General features: G+C 49.6%; 1 protein-coding gene across 18 annotated transcripts in view; it reads right to left on the reverse strand.

The window, feature by feature from the left end:
• DYSF (dysferlin) overlaps positions 1 to 18269 on the reverse strand; it is a 105370-nt gene that overhangs the window by 35222 nt on the left and 51879 nt on the right. For 8 of the 18 annotated variants that reach the window (XM_037388472.1, XM_037388448.1, XM_037388463.1 and 5 more), the window contains 3 exons: positions 3171 to 3269; positions 2318 to 2446; positions 731 to 886 (listed from right to left, as the gene is read on the reverse strand). In XM_037388472.1, coding sequence (XP_037244369.1) covers positions 731 to 886; positions 2318 to 2446; positions 3171 to 3269 — 384 coding nt within the window. Of the gene's footprint in view, positions 1 to 730; positions 887 to 2317; positions 2447 to 3170; positions 3270 to 4544; positions 4557 to 11940; positions 12004 to 18269 lie in introns of all 18 variants that reach the window. The other 10 variants (XM_037388363.1, XM_037388337.1, XM_037388354.1 and 7 more) reach the window with 2 other exon arrangements.

An 18269-nucleotide genomic window follows, 5' to 3' on the forward strand; every position in this document is an offset into this window, starting at 1 on the left:
CTGGGCTGGGATGAGTTTCAGGAGGCATCACAGCATAGGGGGAAAGGCTGTGGGTCAAAGCTGGATTGGTTTCAATTTTCAGTTTAAAAACCAGCATTGTTTCTTCTCCTCCTTTTTGATCCTTAGGAGTCTCTTGTGGGAGATTTCTAAGAAATTGAAAACTTGCATTCCAAGTCCATTTTCAAAAACTGGGCAGATTAAAAAGCAGTTTTGTTATGTTCATCTCAAAATAATTCCTTTTTTTTTTTTTTTTTACTTTTTCCCTACTTTCCAGTGGAACAGAAAGAGTTAAGAAGGATTTTTCCATGAGTTTTTTTGCAAATTGAAACAAATTGAACATTTTTCTTTTTTGAACAAACACAATTTTCTTTTTGCACTAATTTTTTCTTGCACTAGCAAAGCTTTGCAAAAAGCAATCATGTGAAAGACACAATTTTGTTTCCTTTGGCACCAAAATAAAAAACAAATTAAAAAAAAAATCAAATGCATTTAGCTATTTTAACTAGCCTTACTGAAAAATCCCTCAGAATGGAGGAAGTTGGCTCCTGGGATTCCCAGATGTTGCAATGGAGGCAGAAAGAAAGGGTGGATTTTCTCCTTTTTGCTGTCCTGATTGTTTCTAAATTTTAAGCCATATATGCAGATTTTGATCAATTTGGGCTGCTGTGCTGGATAAGCCCACCCCGTGAGCCAGCACGGAGGTCCACCAGAGCTCTCCCCAGCAGGGTACCTTTCCATTGGTGTCCTTGGGTTGGAGGTCGAACGCCCTGATGATGTAGACCCTGACGAGACACTCCTGGGGTCCTCTGGCTGGCAGCTGATGGAACTGCCGAGGCGGCACTGGGACTCGCGGGTCATCCGGGAGAGGGTAAATTTTGAACGAACCCTGTAGAAGACAGAGGTGTTCAGCTGTGCTTGCGTACCCACATGTGCAGGTGGGTCTCAGGTGAGCAGGCTTGCAACAACAGTCTGAATGCTTGTGTGGAATCACAGAACAGTTTGGGTTGGAAGGGACCTTTAAGGGTCATCTAGTCCAATCTCTGCCATAAGCAGGGACATCTTCCCTAGACCAGGTTTGCTTAAGGCTCCGTCCAACGGCCTTGAACGTTTCCAGGGATGGGGCAACTACAACTACTGTAATGCCAGGTACCAAGCCCAGATCCTGACCCTCTTTTTTTCTGCCAGACCAGACCATGTCCTGCCAGGCTTTTCATGATCCAGGCAGCTGGGAGCAGGGTGGCAAGCTACCTGTATCCTTCATCACTTGCTTGAGCATCAATGCAAACTCTGTAAGACAGGGGTCCTCAAACTTTTTAAACAGGGGGCCGGCGCGCGGATGCAGTGGCAGGCAGTCATCTGCGGCTGCTTGGTTCCCCCCCCCCAGCCCCCGGCAGGGGGGGAGGTGGGGGGGTTCTGTAAATACCGGGGGGTGGATTGAGGACCCTGGGGGCCGTATCCGGCCCACGGGCCATAGTTTGAGGACCCCTGCTGTAAGACCTCTAACACAGAGCCCCCTCAGCCTGTTCATCCTTCACCTCTTCTACTTCACTGTTGTTTGAGCCTTCAAGCTATTAAAGAGGTGTGAAGGGGTCTTGCTGCCAATGCAAACTGCCCCCCAGCAAAGGTTTAGGCTGAGACTTTTTCTGCAGGGACATTTTTAAGGGTTCCTGAACAAAGCAGCTAGTTCCTGAGAGAGGGATGGGAGGAGGAGAGAGAAAATGCAAAAATTTACAAGTGTTTTATTCATCAGAGTTGATTTCCTCCCAGTGAAGTGTCAAGAATCAGTCTCTGGATATTGTTAGGGTCAGGAGAGTGCTGAGTAAGAGCAGGAATATTAAAACAAAAAAAAAGAAAAGCTAGAAAAAATTAATCCGCATCTTCTCTTGCAAATAGACTAAAGGTTAAAAAGAGCAAAGGATGCATCGCTCCTCTGCACCAGGCATACATCTCCAAAGGCAGAGTTCGCAGCACCAGCGTGGCAAGACCATCAGTCCTCACACACGCTCCCACCACCACCCCAGAGGAAGAAGATGCTCCATCGCTTACACCCAGCATCGGTTTCAGACGGGTTTTTGCTCCAGGATTATGGCACAGCCTGGACTGGGTTTGAAGCATGCAAGGCACTCGCTGTTGGGAACACAGCAGCCAGACCTGCACAGGCAGGTTGTTCAGACTGGACCCAGTAGTCTACTTGTATGGCCCATTTCTCACTGAAGTCCTACCCAAAACCAGTTCAGTTGACATCATCCCACTCTAGCAGCCAGACCTTCCACCCAGGGGCCTGCATGATCAGGCATAGGTAGAGAGACTATCACACCTTGAACTCCCCCACAACTGAGGGGTCATCATTTGAGTCCTGCGACCGGCCACGATACAGCTTGAAGGTGTGGCAGAAGTCAGAGAGATGCTCAAAGTCGTCCACCTTCTCCAGCTCCGTCTCGTAGACCTGGGGAGGGAGAGACAGGGTCAAGGGCAGGGACTGCTCCTGGGCAGAGGGGGTCCAGCAGCGTGTCCCCACTGATCTTGGACAAGACTTGACCCAAGCTCCTTGGTCCCAGGGAGATTCCACCCGCAGGAACAGAGTCTTGGGACCTGTCACCCTTGTTGCACCTACGGGACAGTGATGAAGATCAGACTTTTGGCAACCCTACAATATATAACAGCACATCATGGAAGACACAGACTAAGCCAAGGTGCTGCAGAGGGTTTTTCATCAGCCAGAGACCTTCCTGCTAGGAATGCTTTCCTTAACCAGGCAGTCTTTTGCATTTTAGTCTTACTTGGGTCTCTGTGTTAATTTTAGCACTCCTTATAAACATGTACCTAAATCTCCCCTCTCCTAAGCAATCTCTGGCTTTCCCTGTTGTTCCCAAACACTGTTCAAGGTGGCAGCTCCCCATCTCCTCTGCCACTTAGAGAAGGGACAATTTCTTGACAGCTGCAAAGTGCAAAGTTACCAGAAAGGATTTTGCAAAGAAACTTGAGTTTTTAAAATAGTTATTTTTAAAGCAAAACTACCTGTTATCTGGGGAAAATGATGTATTTTTATTGCGGTTTTTTTACCTGAAAGAAAAAAAAGCCTGAACACCCAAAAAAAAAAATCAAAACTTGTGGAAAAACATCATGGAGAGTGCAAGTCCAATGAGCCAGACCCAGCCAAGACCACTTACCTTCAAGGTGTCAAAGCCCTTCTCCAAATAGCAGCCACATTTTTCCCTCTCTCCTGTGGAAGCATAGAATTTGCTCCACCAGTCAATGAATTCTTCCTCCTGCAGCACGGGACACCAAAGTTACACATCTCCACAAATAAAACCCAGCGATCAACAGCAGCAGCAGCTCCCGTAACTGCTAGAGCTGAACTTGTGGCCAGCCCCACAGCACAGCCTGGGTTTGGCAGGTCTCTGTCCTGCAGAGACAATGAAGCTATTGCAAACCCAACCTGCAGCTCCTCACTCCCTGGTTTCAAGGTGGTTTTGGGATGCTTCCCATCAAAATCCAGCTGTTGCAGCCACAGAGCTGCCACAGACCTGGACCAGGCAGCAGAGAGGATGATTCTCCATGGGAGGATGAGCTCACAAGAATAAACTTGTGGTGTTTTTCGGGCAGATTTTGGCCATTTGGGTGGTGATCTTCCCAGGACCTCGGTGCAGGACCACACAGGGGATGAGACAAATTAACTCTCATGCTGACATGGTCCTGACAGCCTGAAATTCAGGGGGGATGTGAGGGCTGCTCTTAAACTTGGCCCCTGCTGTAGGCTTTGCCTGGAAGATTTGGGGGGCTTTGGGGATAGGGCTTGCCTTTCTGGTTTGTATCCCAGCACCACTCAACCTCCCCATCCAAACAAAGCACATGGGCAAATGAATGCATAAAATCCATACACTTCCACTAAAAAGAAAAGGTCCTCAGGTGCTGCACCTCTCTCAGGAAGACCATAACTCTCTTCTCATTGATATTATACAAAGAAATGGGCAAATCTCACGCAACCTCAGTGCACACCACTACAGCCCACAGCCGTCACACCATTAACAAGCATTTGCCTCATCTACTACACAAACTGCATTTCAGCTCCAAAGATGCTGTTCCAAGAAGAAAGCCTGCTGTCAGCTTCAGCAAATGTATATATTTTATAAGTGCACCATTTTTGAAATTTATACAAGCAAAGATGAAGGGGCTTTGACTGTGATTCATGAAACATTCCTGAAAAATAATGATGTCTTATTTTAGAAGTCCACAAAATTCCATCACACTGACCTAATGGAGGAATCATAATAGAGGTTTATTGGATTTATATTTTAAGCCAACGGCACAGGCTTTAAATTGCTGTCTTGAATAGACATTGTTTTTAATAGAAATATTACATAAATTAACTCTGAGGCCTCTGCTGCCTCTCTTTTTTTGAAAAAAAAAAAAAAAAAATTGCCTTTCATCACTTCCCCTGTTTTATTGTTTAAAAAGCTACACTCTGACCATCATGGCTTTATTACGACATTCCACAGGTACTGAGTTACAAAGAAAGCACTTAAACTAATCTGACAACTTACCCATGGTATCTTCTGCAGCCCCAAGACAAAGAATTTGGTTAGATATTTTTGCTGATTTCTACTGATGTTACCAAAAAAAAGAGGGAAAGAAAAAATTTTTTAAAAAAAAGGAGGCAAGGGGAGCAGCTGGAATGTTAATAGCAAAGGACATTAATCCATTTGCCTGCAAATGGGAAAGCCAGAGAAAGCAATGGCTCCAGTCGCAAGCAGCTGAATTCAGGGGTTTCCTTTAGCAACCAGGCGACAGCCAACATCACCTCCAGTGTTTCACCTTGGACACGGTACAGGAGGGTCCTCAGGGTTGGGGTCTGTGCCCTGAGCCCTAGCACAGAAGGCTGAGGGACCTCAAGCATCCCTCATGCCCTCTCTGAGCTTTGCTTGGACCCTACAACAGGACACGCACCCATGGGTGAGTATCACTTGAGATAAATTTAACATCAAGTGACCGAAACCTAAAATTTTAGCTTGGAGAGAAGCTTACTCAGATGCAGCAACCTGCTGTCATGGTTACCAGAAGGTTTGCTGTCTCCCCATCCACTCCCTCTTCCCTCAGGACCACTGCTCCCACAGAGCGGGGACCACCGTAATGTGGGCTGGCACCTGCGCGCCAAATGAGACTGGAGTCAGGATTGCAAACATTTTCCCATTCCATACTTAGATAAAGGCAAGAGCTTTCAAGCTCCAGTGTTCGTGGCTTTGGCATCTTCTGCTAAAACAGGAAAGTCAACTTTTAACACAGGAGCAGCAGAAGAGGGTCCAGGACCATTTCACCAGGCAAGAGCCTGAATGGGACCATTCCATCAGTTTCTCAGCACCTCTGTAAGCATCCAGGACAGGGGCAGCAGGAGAGTCCCTTCCAGGGGGGCATCCCAGAAAGGAGGAATGTCTTATAGCCAAAAGCATGGTTGTTTCCAAAAATAAAGGAATTCAGATACTTATTTAAAAAAAAAAATGCCTTAAAAAACAGAATTTCACCAGCAGGCTGCAACTTCCCACTTGAAACATTTCTGGGATTACAGCCTGGACATAGCAAAAGCACTCAGACACATGCTTAACTTCAATTGAGTGTGCAGATCCCTCTGAAGTCAATGAGGCTCTTCAGACACAGCCTTAAGGGCATTCTGGATCAGGCGGTGGGTTCAGCAGAGCCAGCAGCCGCTGCTCACTGACCCCTCCAGCTAACAGGGAAGGAGGTTTAAGCCGTGCCTGGTCTTCACGTAGGACTTTTACCCAGGGCTATGCACAGGGCTGTCCAATCCTTCCGTCCCCCAGACCCCGAAATGCAGACCTGTGTCATCCCAGCGGCTCTCAGGATATTTCCAATCTCATTTGGTTTTATCCAGCAGAGAATGCACCAGTTTTAACCTCATTTTTTGCCAGGGAGGTTGAGCCAGACTGATTTTTTTCCTCACTGCCCAGGGTTTGCTGTGACTGCAAGCCCGTCCCATCGGATGCATTCCCAGATGGAGTCTGGGCTTGGCCAGCACAACCCAGTTTTCACATAATATGTTGAAATGGTCATTTCAGTCGGGAGCAAAAGGAGGTGTGGAAACTGAAGAAGTTGCCACGCAAAGGAGATATTGGCTTCTGGTGAAACTTAGTCCTTATCACCTCACAGGTGGGGGAAACTGAGGCACAGACATGTTACTGTTTCAGACAGCAAAGCCAGGAGCAGAGCAGGCATGAGATAACTGAAGTCTTAATACTTATGCTTGCTCTTCTACCGATTACACACTCTTCCCTGTGTGAATGTATATATATAATTACAGCAATAATAAATACTGCCTCTAGAGAAGCTAAGCCACTGCCTCAGACTCAAATGTACTCGCACCTCACATCTGGGAGGCAGATTTCCTGCAATGGGAAAGCTTTGCAGCTGGGATGAGAAGATCCCTCTAGAAACATCTCGGACATTTATAGATGCAGCTCCCCAGCTGTTTGTTACCACGCTTTTGCAGGAGGTGACACCCTGCATCTCTGGGAGAGGGTGGTATTAGCATCCTCATCTACTCCAGCTCAAAGGCAGCCTGGTCAGCTCAGCTCATTACCCGCCTAAACTAACCCAGCCCAGCCCTGTCCTCCTGCAGGCGCAGAGAACTCCAGCAGAGAGGCCATGGCAAACAGCTGGGGAACACAAAAATGTCTTTAAACACCGCAGCTGCACTCCTTGGGGTTTTCCAACCACATCCCCAATCCCTCTGCTGCTCTATCAGCACGCCCAGGCAGGAAACCCAGCAGCTCGCTGCTGTGGGAGACATCCCCGCCACAGCTCTGCCACCGAGCAGCCAGCCACCACCCAAGCCAAGGTGCCAGCTATCCCCATGACAGGGTCAGTCTCTACTCCCCAAGGGGCTCCATAACCTACAAATGCAGACCAGGAGAATTTGCAGAAGTGCCTGGGAGGCAGGAAAAATCAGATTTTCCTGCTGGGAGGCCATGCTCTGCTCAAGACAGTAGGGTGGAGGTGCCACCAGCTGGGCTTGGGACATTGCACCTGCCAGACCTTGGGAGCTGGAGAAAGGCTTTTTCATGTTAATAATCACCCCATCCTTGACCTCCAACCTCTTCACTAGGAGGGACTGGTCTTGTGGTTATCCTTGGGTTCATTAACCTGGTCCTTTCACCTGGCTCCTTCAGCCTGTCCCAGGGATCTGCAGCAGCTCTGAGCTGTACCGTGCAGAAAGCAGGGCTGGAGGGAGGAGGAGAAAACCACAAGCACCCCCACATGGAGGCTGCAAGAGGACTTGGCTTCTCCTTCTGTTAACCCTCAAGGTGTGAACTGGCAGATGTTCATAAAAAGAAATTATCCATTTCTGGCTGTTTCACCTTTTTTTTTTTTTTTTACTGTACTCCTGAATTTGCTCAGAAGTGGACAAAACTCTTTGTTTTCAGTGGGTTTTTTTCCCCATCCTGTTCAACCAGCCTACATTCAGCCACGGTCACCCGGGGGCAGCCACCCACGCACCTTCTTGCCACTATTTTTCCTCTGTCCCACAGCTTATATTTGGGGATGCTTTCCCCTGGTGGAAAGCTGGTGGAAAGCTGGTGGAAAACCAGTTTGCTACACAGATTGGTCAGGGAGGGCTTTCACCCATCGTCCGTGGCAGTGCCGTGCCTCCCCAAGTGTGCATGAAACACTGGGATAAAAAACAGACTGCAGGATTGAAGGGCGACACGGGGCTCCAGAGCGGGTTGGCGACCGCTTTCAGCAGGAGATATCCAACACCAAGAGCTCTTCCAGCTAACAGTAACAGGATAAGCCGTAAAATATGTGCTCTGATTTGGAACTAGCAAACACAGCAAATAACCAATTATTCCAAATAGTTTACAGATTTTGACTTTTTGGTTTTGGCTTGGGTTAGCTTTGCTAACTTGTCATTTGATGGGTTATTTGTAGTTCTTACAACGAAAGCATGGTACTAAAATAATGGTACGAATAACTGCATAGAAAGAACCTTACAGTGCTTCTCAGGAGAGATCAGAGGCTCCTCGTTGCAGCTTCATAGCTCAGAGGTGCTTGAGAGCGCCTCGTGAGCTTCTCTCCTCTGGGAGATGCTCATGAACTGCCTGACTGCTCCAGCAAGTTAAGTCTGGTGGAGAGGAGATCTTGCTGGGATCACAGCTGGGAATGCAGGAGCTGCATGGGCATTAACCATGATGGGGGTCCTCTGCAAAGGGACAGCTCTCCTACAGACCTTGGTCCCTCCACCTGCCGCCCACGTCCGGCCTTTCACACTAACCTCACGTTTTCACTCATCCAGACTCAAAAGCTCACGTGTACCTCTCAGGAGAAGAAGCCTGTCTGCCCCTTTGATCCTGAGCCTGAGCAGGGTAGCGGAGACATGGACAAGGACACCCTGCTAAAGGGTCCTCAAAGCCCCTTGGTGGCTCTTCAAAATGCAACGTCTCCGCCCCAGATACCCCATCCTTCTTCCCTGCTTGCACAAACAGCTTTCTGGTAAGTCCCAGACGTATCTGTCGAACATTTTAAAGTGATTCTTCAGAAGCGTTGATGTATTTTCCTCTTGCCCTTAACAATGAACTAATAACTCTTATTTATCATTAATACAGAACACGGGGACCCCAGTCGGGATTCGGCTCCCGTTGTGCTTGCTGCGTAGAAAAGGAGAAGGATGGGAAACTGCCCCATATATTTTCCATTTAAATCCTGCTCTTAAGGCAGATATCAAAAAGAGGCCAAAGCCATAGAGATTTTTACAGTCCCTTGTTCGTAAAGGGATCCTGCTGCGACCAGCTCTGGTGGCGGCATCTATACCACACCTACTTGAGCTGTACTCACAGTTCAGCTGACAAATATAAGCTTTGATCTTAGCAAGAGGTGTCTTGCACCTTCTGCTGACAATGGCTATGGGCTCTCCTCTGTCCTGCATCCCCTGTGTTTTCCCAAATTAAAACCCCTTGGGTCACCAGGACCTCATCCCAATCGCTCTCAGGTCGGCTCAGATGGGCAGCATGGCAGAGACACGGAGGGCAATGGCACCTCTGTCCTTGGAGAGCTTTGAGGGGATGCTGGCCAAGCCCAGTGTCCAACCTCTCGGGGTGGTCGGACAGTTTGAAAAGGGGATTTACAAGACAACAAGGAGGGGGTCTTGTGGATAATGACAGAGTGCTCCTCCCAGGCAGAGAGGGGGAAATGGTTCATGAGAGAGCTTATTTTGACATTTTAAGAAGTCATGAGTCTCTCTTTCACCCTTTGAACATGATTGAATCACTTGAACTCCAGAGAGATGAGCCAGGATTTCAGCGCGGCGGGAAGAGGACAGATCTGGAGCAGAGAAGTGGATCCACAAGACATTGCTGTTGCAAAACTGTCTCATTTCGCTTATGCCAAAGATTCTCAAGAGGGACGAAAGAAGGACGAAGGGCCAACTCCTGACTTTGTCTAGGAGGACTCTGGCAACAGCAACACCAGAGGAGTGCGAAGAGAGGCCAGATTAGAAAGGGTTTATGAACTAGGTTATAAACAATTGCAGATTAAGTGCTTGTATTCATGCAGGCTCCAGGCAGAGCCTGAAGCATCAGCTCTGGCAGCCCTGATCTGACATCCCTGCCACACTAGCACTTCTTCCCAGCCTTTACCCCCCAGGTGGGTGCAGGGGAACGATGCCACAGAAGTGATACCCACCACCCACCTCGGGGGTTCACCAGGTCCCCCAAGCAATTCCTGCTCCATTTCCCAGAGCCGTTTGTGGGTCTGGAGTTTTTCAAGGTTTTCTCAGCATGCTGGGAGGCAGAAAAGATGCTCGAGATGAAGGGACAAAAAAAAAAAAACAACTCTTGTGGACTTCACCAAGAAATGGGCAACCTGGTCTGCAAGCTCAGCTCTCCATGAGGGGCAAGTCCACAATCCCCCACCATGCTCCCCCTCCTCCAGGTCATTAACGCCACGGTCAGAGGCAGAACCCAGCAAAGTTCAGGAGCTCCCTCGCACACTCCACAACTGGGCTGGATTTTTTTGGCTGTAAAAGCTTTTTTCCTAATATTTAACCAGCTGCAGCCCCTATGCCTCATTCCACAGCTCCTGCTTTCGTGCAAAGCTCCCCAGCTATAAAGGAGCAGGAGACGGGAAGAAAGACGTGCACGGACCGTCTCGGTGACCTGCTTTCCAAAACAGGATGGTTTTCCCCAGGAGGCATCAGCAGCTCTCTGTGACATGAGGTTTATTACATTTAATCACATTCTTGTAGGGTCCTGGTGAAGGCCAGGAGAATGGGTTTATTACTGCCTAATATTGTGTTGCTTTTATTTTAAATTAATGGTTTGCAGCTTTTGTCTTTTTTTTTTTTCTGATTTTTTTCCCTAAATTTTATTTGAACTAAAACAAAAACATACTCACGTAAATGAAAAATGCTGATGAACAGAGGGAAGGGGGAGGCTATTTATGGGGCTTTTGTTTCCATACTCCACATCCCAGCACAGCCACCCATCCGCCTGTGCGGCAAAGGAAGCTGTATCAGCGAGCAACGTTACGCAGGTACAGAGGATAAAGGGGATACTGGAGAGATGCGCCTAGGGCCAACAAAGCACGTTATCTCTGTATTATGGAGAGACAGGCTGGACATTAAATGTGCCTCCAACCCTATGCCAAGACCTACAAAGCTGCCCATCAGGAACTTCTGCATGCAAAAGTTACAGCTGCTGTGAAGCTGCAACCCATCTCTTATATGTTCTGCTTGCTCGATTTTTACTCTGTTTTCAGCAAGTGAAAGCCCCATTGATCTTTCCTTCCATCCTGCATGGTCAGATCTCAAAGGAAGACTATTCCTGTAACTCATAGGCCAGTATCAAGAGAGATCTAAGAGGGGTGAAGAGCCCCAAGGTCACAACCCTGCTAGGGATGAGTTTGGGGCATGGAAAAGACTTGTTTCTCTGGAGCATCAGCCTGGAGAAAGCAAAGCAGCTTCACTGCCCTTCTTACAAAATCCAGGAAGACCCCAACATCTGATTTTCTTATGAAAAAAATCACAGAATCACAGCATGGTTTGGGTTGGGAGGGACCTTAATGATCACCTAGTCCCATCTCCCTGCCACGGGCAGGGACACCTCCCACCAGCCCAGGTTGCTCCAAGCCCTGTCCAGCCTGGCCTGGGACACTGCCAAGGATGGGGCATCCACAGCTGCTCTGGGCAGCCTGTGCCAGCATCTCGCCACCCTCGCTGTAAATAATTTCTTCCTAACGTCTAATATCCTAATAAAATGCATACAGGGAGCAGGAGACACTTTCCAAGGAGGGAACTGTCACTGCTTGGGCACTGCCTAGCATCTCATCCCCACACTCTGAGGGCACCAGGCTGCATACCTGCAAGGACCAGGACTGTGCAAAGTCCTGCTGATGAGATGAAACCCTCCTTGCGGTGAAACCCTCCTCCTCATGTAAGGTCAACATCATCTTAGTTCAACTTACACCGACATGATGCCTAGGACTTGTGATGGTCCCTGAGCTAGGACATGGAGGAGCACAGAAGCCCCATCAACTCCTCAATCATGCCACTGCAGCCATCCGGGACACACCATCTCCAGTGAGCTACCAGGCTCTGCTGCTGTGCACCAAGAAGCGAGAAGCTGTTGGGAAGACATCAGACCTCGAGCACATACATAATTCTGCCAGCTCTGCCAGGACAAGAGGGAGGAAGCATCCTCATCCCTCCTCCCAAAACCAACCTCATTGTCTTTAGCATGAAGGAAAATGATGTTGAGATGCACACACACCTGTAGCAAGACAAAATTGCCCTTTCTCTAGGACAGTGAGGGCATCTTTCACAAAAGGAAATGCCTAAATTTTTACAGATCTTTATATATATATATATATATGCACATATATCATTCATAAAAACCATTAATCAAGCAAGTAAGTTAGAAATTAAGCAATACATACATGAGGCTGGGCCCAAGAAGCTGGTATGTTAATTAATGCTGAGCTGGTCATACCCTCCGCAAGCTACAAATTAAAATGATTGGTTATCAATGGGGTTAGAGAAACAGTGTTTAACATACATCAGCAAAAGCACAACTTAGGAGAAATAAAATAAATGAACCCGAACGGTGCTGCTTTCCCCCTCCCCTGGGTTATAAGGTCTCCCCAGACAAGGCATCCTTGGCACAAGAGCAGGGTTTGGCTTTTCATTGATGTTCATCAAATGGCACTGGGTTTGAATGGTTGTAAAGAATAAATGGGGTATTAAAGGAGAACTGCAGGAAAAACCCACGTTACAGAAAAGCTGTTAGAATTTCTCAGCGTCTCCACCTGCGGACAATGAGGGCTCGCAAACACGGTGAGCCAGGCTCATCACAGAAGCCAGGGAGGGATCAGACTCAGGGTGTTTTTAACAGAAGGGGATTAGGGGAGCTCAGGACCAAGCCCTGGGACAAATAAGATGCTGAGCACAAGTGCAGCTTGTCCTGGGCAAACCAAGAGCTGCCATCACCTATCCCTGCCTTGGGCAGCAGCTCTGTTTCCATCTTGCAAAGTGTGCTTCCTTCGAGATGAAGAAGGGGGAGGAATGTGACGTTCTCACCAAAAAATAGCTGGGTTTGAGCATCAGGCCAAGCCTGACAGCGCTGCTGGGAGCACTGTCCCCAAACACTCTGCTTTGACCCATCGAACCAGACCTGCATCACACCTTGGGTCAAGGTGGAAACACTGAATTTACAGCTTTCTTTATGGGGGCAAGATTCCGCCAGGCTCAGCACCCAGGCAACTCTTGGAAGCTAGTGGGAGACAGCTTCTCTGTGACTGTTTTATCCATGAGTGGAAGGAACAAACTGCTCATCCCTTGGGGCTGCAGATGGACCTCATGGCTGCCCCTCCTGATCTGCTTCCCATGGGGATGAGGGCCCAGGAAAGAGCATGGAGAACAGGGAGAGGCTGCAGAGGATGCAGAGCAGGCAGGAATAAAGGCTGATCCAGCACCCCCTTGCATGTGCCCAGCCCTTACAAAACCCTGCTCCATGGGCATCTCCCAAAGAAGAAAACTGGGAGGGCTTAGCCCAGGAGACCTTGCTACAGAAAAATTACTTTTCTCTGAGTTTTACGAGCTTCTTTTCTTCACATTCAGCAACCATGATGTTTGCAGTTCATGTGCACATAGACTTGTTTTAAACAGACCTCAGGCTGAACTTCTCACCCCGCTTGGACGAGAGGGACAACACATTCAACAACCTCAGAGCAGAGGGGTTTCGCATCTGTTTGTTTTCTCTATTTCAGATGAGGACAACAAAGTGATCCTTTGTTCCAGTCATCCATCAGAGAAGGGACCAAAGCCAGGCTTGGCAAGGAGGGAGAAAGGCTTTGGAGCCACACGATGAAACACACCCATGCACGAGCAGGAACAATCCTGGCTCCTGCTTCCAAGGTCACCACTGGAAGAGCACGCAGTATGGAGACCACAGCCCTGGGCATGGGCTTCTGGCCTGGGATCCATCCCCTTTCCCAGGGAGAAGGAGTAAGTTAGCCTCTGCCGACTGGGACTGCTCCTCCACCCTGCAGACCCGGCCCTGGCGGGGAGCAGAGCAGGGCAGAGGGACCCCGGTGGCTGCGGGGTGTCAGACCCCCTAAGCAACAGACACCCCACGCCGTGCCTGCCACCAGGAGAGCGTGGGCTCAGCAGGAACAACATTCAGGGCCGAAACGGAGGGGTTAGGGAGGGACGCGGTGGGAATTTTGGTTTGGCTTTCCAGGAACAGGCTCCCTCCTCCTCCGCTCCCCAAACAAAGGGTGAAGGTGAAAGACAAACAAACAAACAGAGAAGAATTAATCTGGGGTCAAACTGAATAACTTGGGTGTTTTGTCTGTGAAATGTTTGTTTCAGTAAAAGAAATGTCAAAGTCTTCCTCCCCGAACTGCTGCAGTGGAGTGTTTTGGCTTTGCCATATCCCTCTCCCCCTTCCTGTCCTTTCACCTCTCATTTAAGCTGTTCCCCCAGTTTGACCCCGGCCCATAGATGCTCCCAATAGGCTTCAGACCACCCCAGGGACCAAGTACTGATGGCAGAGCTGGGGGTCCTCGGTCTGCAAACCTCTGTCACTGCCTGTTCCAGGCCCCCTGCAGCCCCCGTGCCCACCCAGCACCACCGGGCAGCAGGCCCCCCTCCAGCAGATGCTTGGTGCACCTATAGCAGGGGGTCTGTCCCCCGGCCACAGCTTTTGTCCCCAAAAGGCTGGTTTGAGCAGGTTTGGGAACATTACGGTGAAGTGCCTGCAAAGGTGCGGGACAGAGGCAGCCCGGCAAAGCCCTGTCAGCCTCAGTGTTTTCCCCGAGGGAAGAGCTGAGCTGCTCCACCCGTACCGTCCTTGGGAACATCGCAGGAAACCTGGCTCGTTACTTCTGTTGACCGCGTTTATTTTTGGGGAAGAAAGCCCTGCCTTCAGGTCTGGGGGCATTGCTAGGGAAATATTTTTCTGACCTTTGCTGGATGTTTGAAAATAAATAAATAAATTACATAATGCAATATGTGGTGTCGTTTGTTTTGGTTAAAGGAAAGTCATACATGAGCAAGAGGTCACCTCACTTCACTTTCTGCAACCTGAGGCTGAGCAACATCGGCCGGAGGTGCCATCCTTTACCTTCACCTCCATCACTCACTGCTACAGCCCTCCTCCTTCCTCACAGGCATCCTCAGAGGCCAGAAGAGGTTTAACCTCTGTCCTCTGTACCCACTGCCCATAAATGCTTTCCTGGATGTTTTCTAATTGTTGGACTGAGTCCCCTAATGACAGGTTCTGCACGCAGGAATGGGGAGGTGGGCTGGGGTTTCCTACAGACAGATCTACCCCACATCCCAGCCAAAAGCTGCCTGGGGGAGCAAGTATCAAGAGGGAGAAGATACCTGGGATCACCCACAGGCAGTGCTCAGGAGAGACTGTCAAACAGGTAGCCCATGGGACAAGCTCTGGGGATCTCACAGAGGATCAGCTGTCACCAACTTCTCCACCCCAACACCAGCTAGGACCACAGCTTCCCAGTGGGACTCCAACCGGGATGCTCCGTGCCTGTGGCTCTGGCAGCACAAAGCAAGGGTTCAATGCTGTAGGAAGATGCATCTTCCCTGTCTGCAGCCCCAAACCCAGGAACTGTTTTCCTTGCTCTGCAACATCACCAGGGTGGTGGTAGGTCCTCAGCTCCACCAAGAAGCAAACAGCAGCAGAGAAACTCTGAGGATCTGGCTGCCAACAACCCCTCTGTTCCCTGACAGGGGTCCCATTTTCTGGTTGTCATCTTCCAAAAATGCCTCTTTTGCCAGCAGGTCAGTAGGAAACCTCCTTTCCTCCTGCCAGGCGAGAGCTTGGCCACCAGGGCCAGCTCCGGGTTGCAGAGTTCTAGCTCTAGTAGAATCACATGTCTGTTGCTGGGAGCACACTGGGTCCCTGGGTTGGACCCCAACCTGCTGCAGACATGACAACAGCCCTAATTTTCAATGCAAGTAGTGGATGGAGAGCAAGCTGGACTGAGGATGAGACATTGATCCGTGTAGCCTACCATGGTGTATGGATCTCCATCAAGGAGCACCCCAAAGTCTCAGGCAAAAACTTCAGAACGAGGGAAAGAGAATTTTTCCATGAATTTGGACAGAAAGCATGCAAATTTCCTGAAGAAGGATGAGTGGCAGGGTGTAATTCAAAAGAAAAACAGGCAGACCAGGATCTGGCATGCCATCAGAGGTGCCTACAGCTTCTGCCGGAGCCCTCAGGTACTGCACTGACTTTAAAAACTGGTACAGAGCAGAAAGTATGCTTGGACAAGAGCATCCAGAGCAAAGCTTTGGAAAGAATGGTAGCTGGAGGAGGGTCAGAAACTGCTTCTTTCCTCCCCCCGTCACAACCTGCTCACAGGAAACCCACCAGCCCAGCTCTGAGTGAGCGTAGGCATCTGAAACAGGTGCCCTTGGTGATGCTCTCCCTTGCCCTGCTCCTGCCTGGAGCTGCCTGTGCCGGGGTGGGGGGAGATAGGGGGAGCGGGGCCAGATCCTGTGGTGCCTGTGTGATGGGGTGCAGCTCACAAAGCAACAGTTTCCCCACAACGCACCGCCACATCTGGGAGGGGATTAATTCTTGTTTGCCATTCAAATGGCCCTGCTGTGCCAGGGCACTGCATACACACAGTAACAGAGCTTCTGGCCTCACTCCAAATTAGCCTAATGAGAGGCAGGTTTCAGGACAGACTCGGAGGATGAGCAGGCTACCCCTCTCCTCCCACCCCTCCTGTCACCTTCTGCCACCTTTGACCACTCCGCCAACATGTTCAACACCCAGCATGGTGCTGAGCTGCACGTGCAAGAGGTCCCTGCATACCATGATCCCTCTGTGCCTCCCAAACTACCCCAAAATACCCTGCTCAGCATCTCCAAGAGGTCCCACAGCAATTGGAAGTGGCCAAAGCATCACCTCAACAGTGATGGAGGTTTTCACATGCGGTTTCTTAAATACAGGTGCACATATGTCTGCATGGCACCTATATGGTCTCTGGCTTGCACACCCCCTGCCACCAAGAAGCATGTACATGGTTAACACCGGTCAAAAGATGGGGGGCGGGGAAAAAGCTATGAAGGACAATTTTTCATTTTCTTTTCCAAACTAACTGCAATAAAAAGGTGGAGGCCAAAAGAACTTTGAAATTTTGCCATTTTTGGAGCGCAGATGTAAGAAGAGTGCAAGCCCTGGGTTGTGAATGAAGTGCTGCAAAATTAACACAAAAAACATTCTCAGTTTTTTTGCCTCTAGAAAGTGCCCAAAGAAAATAAAAAACCTTAAAAAAAAAGATGCCTTTTCCTTAAAAAGCCATGGCAATCTGATCAGAGCATTTCACGCAACAGCAGGCATGGCAGAATCGGGCAGAGGCATCTCCTGCAGGCAGGGAGTCCCTCCAACCGGCACCAGAGGGTGGGGGCACCCCAGGGTGCTCCCCGCACCCTGCCCAGACAGCAAAGGCAGAGAACGGTGCAAACTGGGAGCCCCACCAGCCCCACAGAGCCCAAACATCCAGTGCAACCTTGGCCAGGCACCTTCAGCACCAGCTCATAGAGGACCGCAGCTCCATGCAGCCCCCCAGGCTGAGGTCCTGCGGTGGCTGCAGCCCCCTCCCTGCACCCAGCAGAGCCTTAGCCTGTGGCTCTCATAAAGGATATTTATGGGAGGAAATTTTCCTCCCCTCTCTCAAAAAAAGCAGCCGCTGGGTTAATAAAGCACTGGCAAAACAAAGCAGGGAAATTTCCACTAAGCAGAGTAAAAGGGTAATTAGCGACTGGGCTAAAAGCACCCGACTCGTCCTGCGGCAGCCAGCCCCAGCCGTGCCGGCTGCCTGCAACAAAGCAGATTTGGGTCAAAACCCTGGGTTCCCAGAGGGAACTTGCATTTCCCTTGTTACCTCCACCAAAGTCACAGGAGAAGGAGCAGGAGCACCTACGGGTGAGAAACGGCACTGGCAGATGAAGGTCAGAGGAAAGGAAACCTTTTCTAAAATCAGTTGCGCTTAAGGAATGGGTTTGCCATCAGAAAAAGGCAGCAGAGGACTGCCATGAAGACCGTTGCCATGATGCTCTTGAAGAGCAGTACTGCATGTTGGAAGGGCTGCATATTGTTATTGTGCTATGCAACACCATTTTTTACTGAAAACTGACCAGAAAAAAAAAACAGAAGGCAAGGGGGGGGTGGGGGGGTGGGGGGGTGGAAGTTTAAGCTGGATTGCAAAATATACCCCCCCAAAAAATAATGTAGTCAAACCAAGCTGAAAGTTGGGTAGGTTTCTCAATTTAAAAATGAGAAATTCTGCCTTTTCAGCTTGCTGGAGTTGCAGACACAAACCCAGTCCACCCATCACTGCCCCATCTGTGCCTGTGGGTCAGGAGGGGGCCAGAACAACCTTCTGCTGGGGTTTTTTAGCCCACAGCTAAAGCAAACTCCACGTGGCTTCTGCCACCAGGCACCACCTTCTCGTCCTTCAGGAGTGCTCCCAGCCCATGAATTAAGTCTGTGCCCGCCACTGTGAGAGCAGCAAACCCATCCTTGGGTGCTCCAACCCTTTTCTGGGGATCCATCCCACCCACAGCTGACTCTGCAGAGGGTCTTGGTGTAGGCACTGGGTGCCACTGGCTTCCTTGGTGCAGCAAAGGGACATCGCTCGCCCAGCATCACACAGCTCACCAGAGGTAGAGGCACAATCTGTACCCCAACCCTTCTACGCACATTATTCCCTGACCCACTTGCTTTTCT

This window comes from Falco rusticolus, chromosome 1 (genome assembly GCF_015220075.1).
Source record: "Falco rusticolus isolate bFalRus1 chromosome 1, bFalRus1.pri, whole genome shotgun sequence".
Taxonomy (NCBI): domain Eukaryota; kingdom Metazoa; phylum Chordata; class Aves; order Falconiformes; family Falconidae; genus Falco; species Falco rusticolus.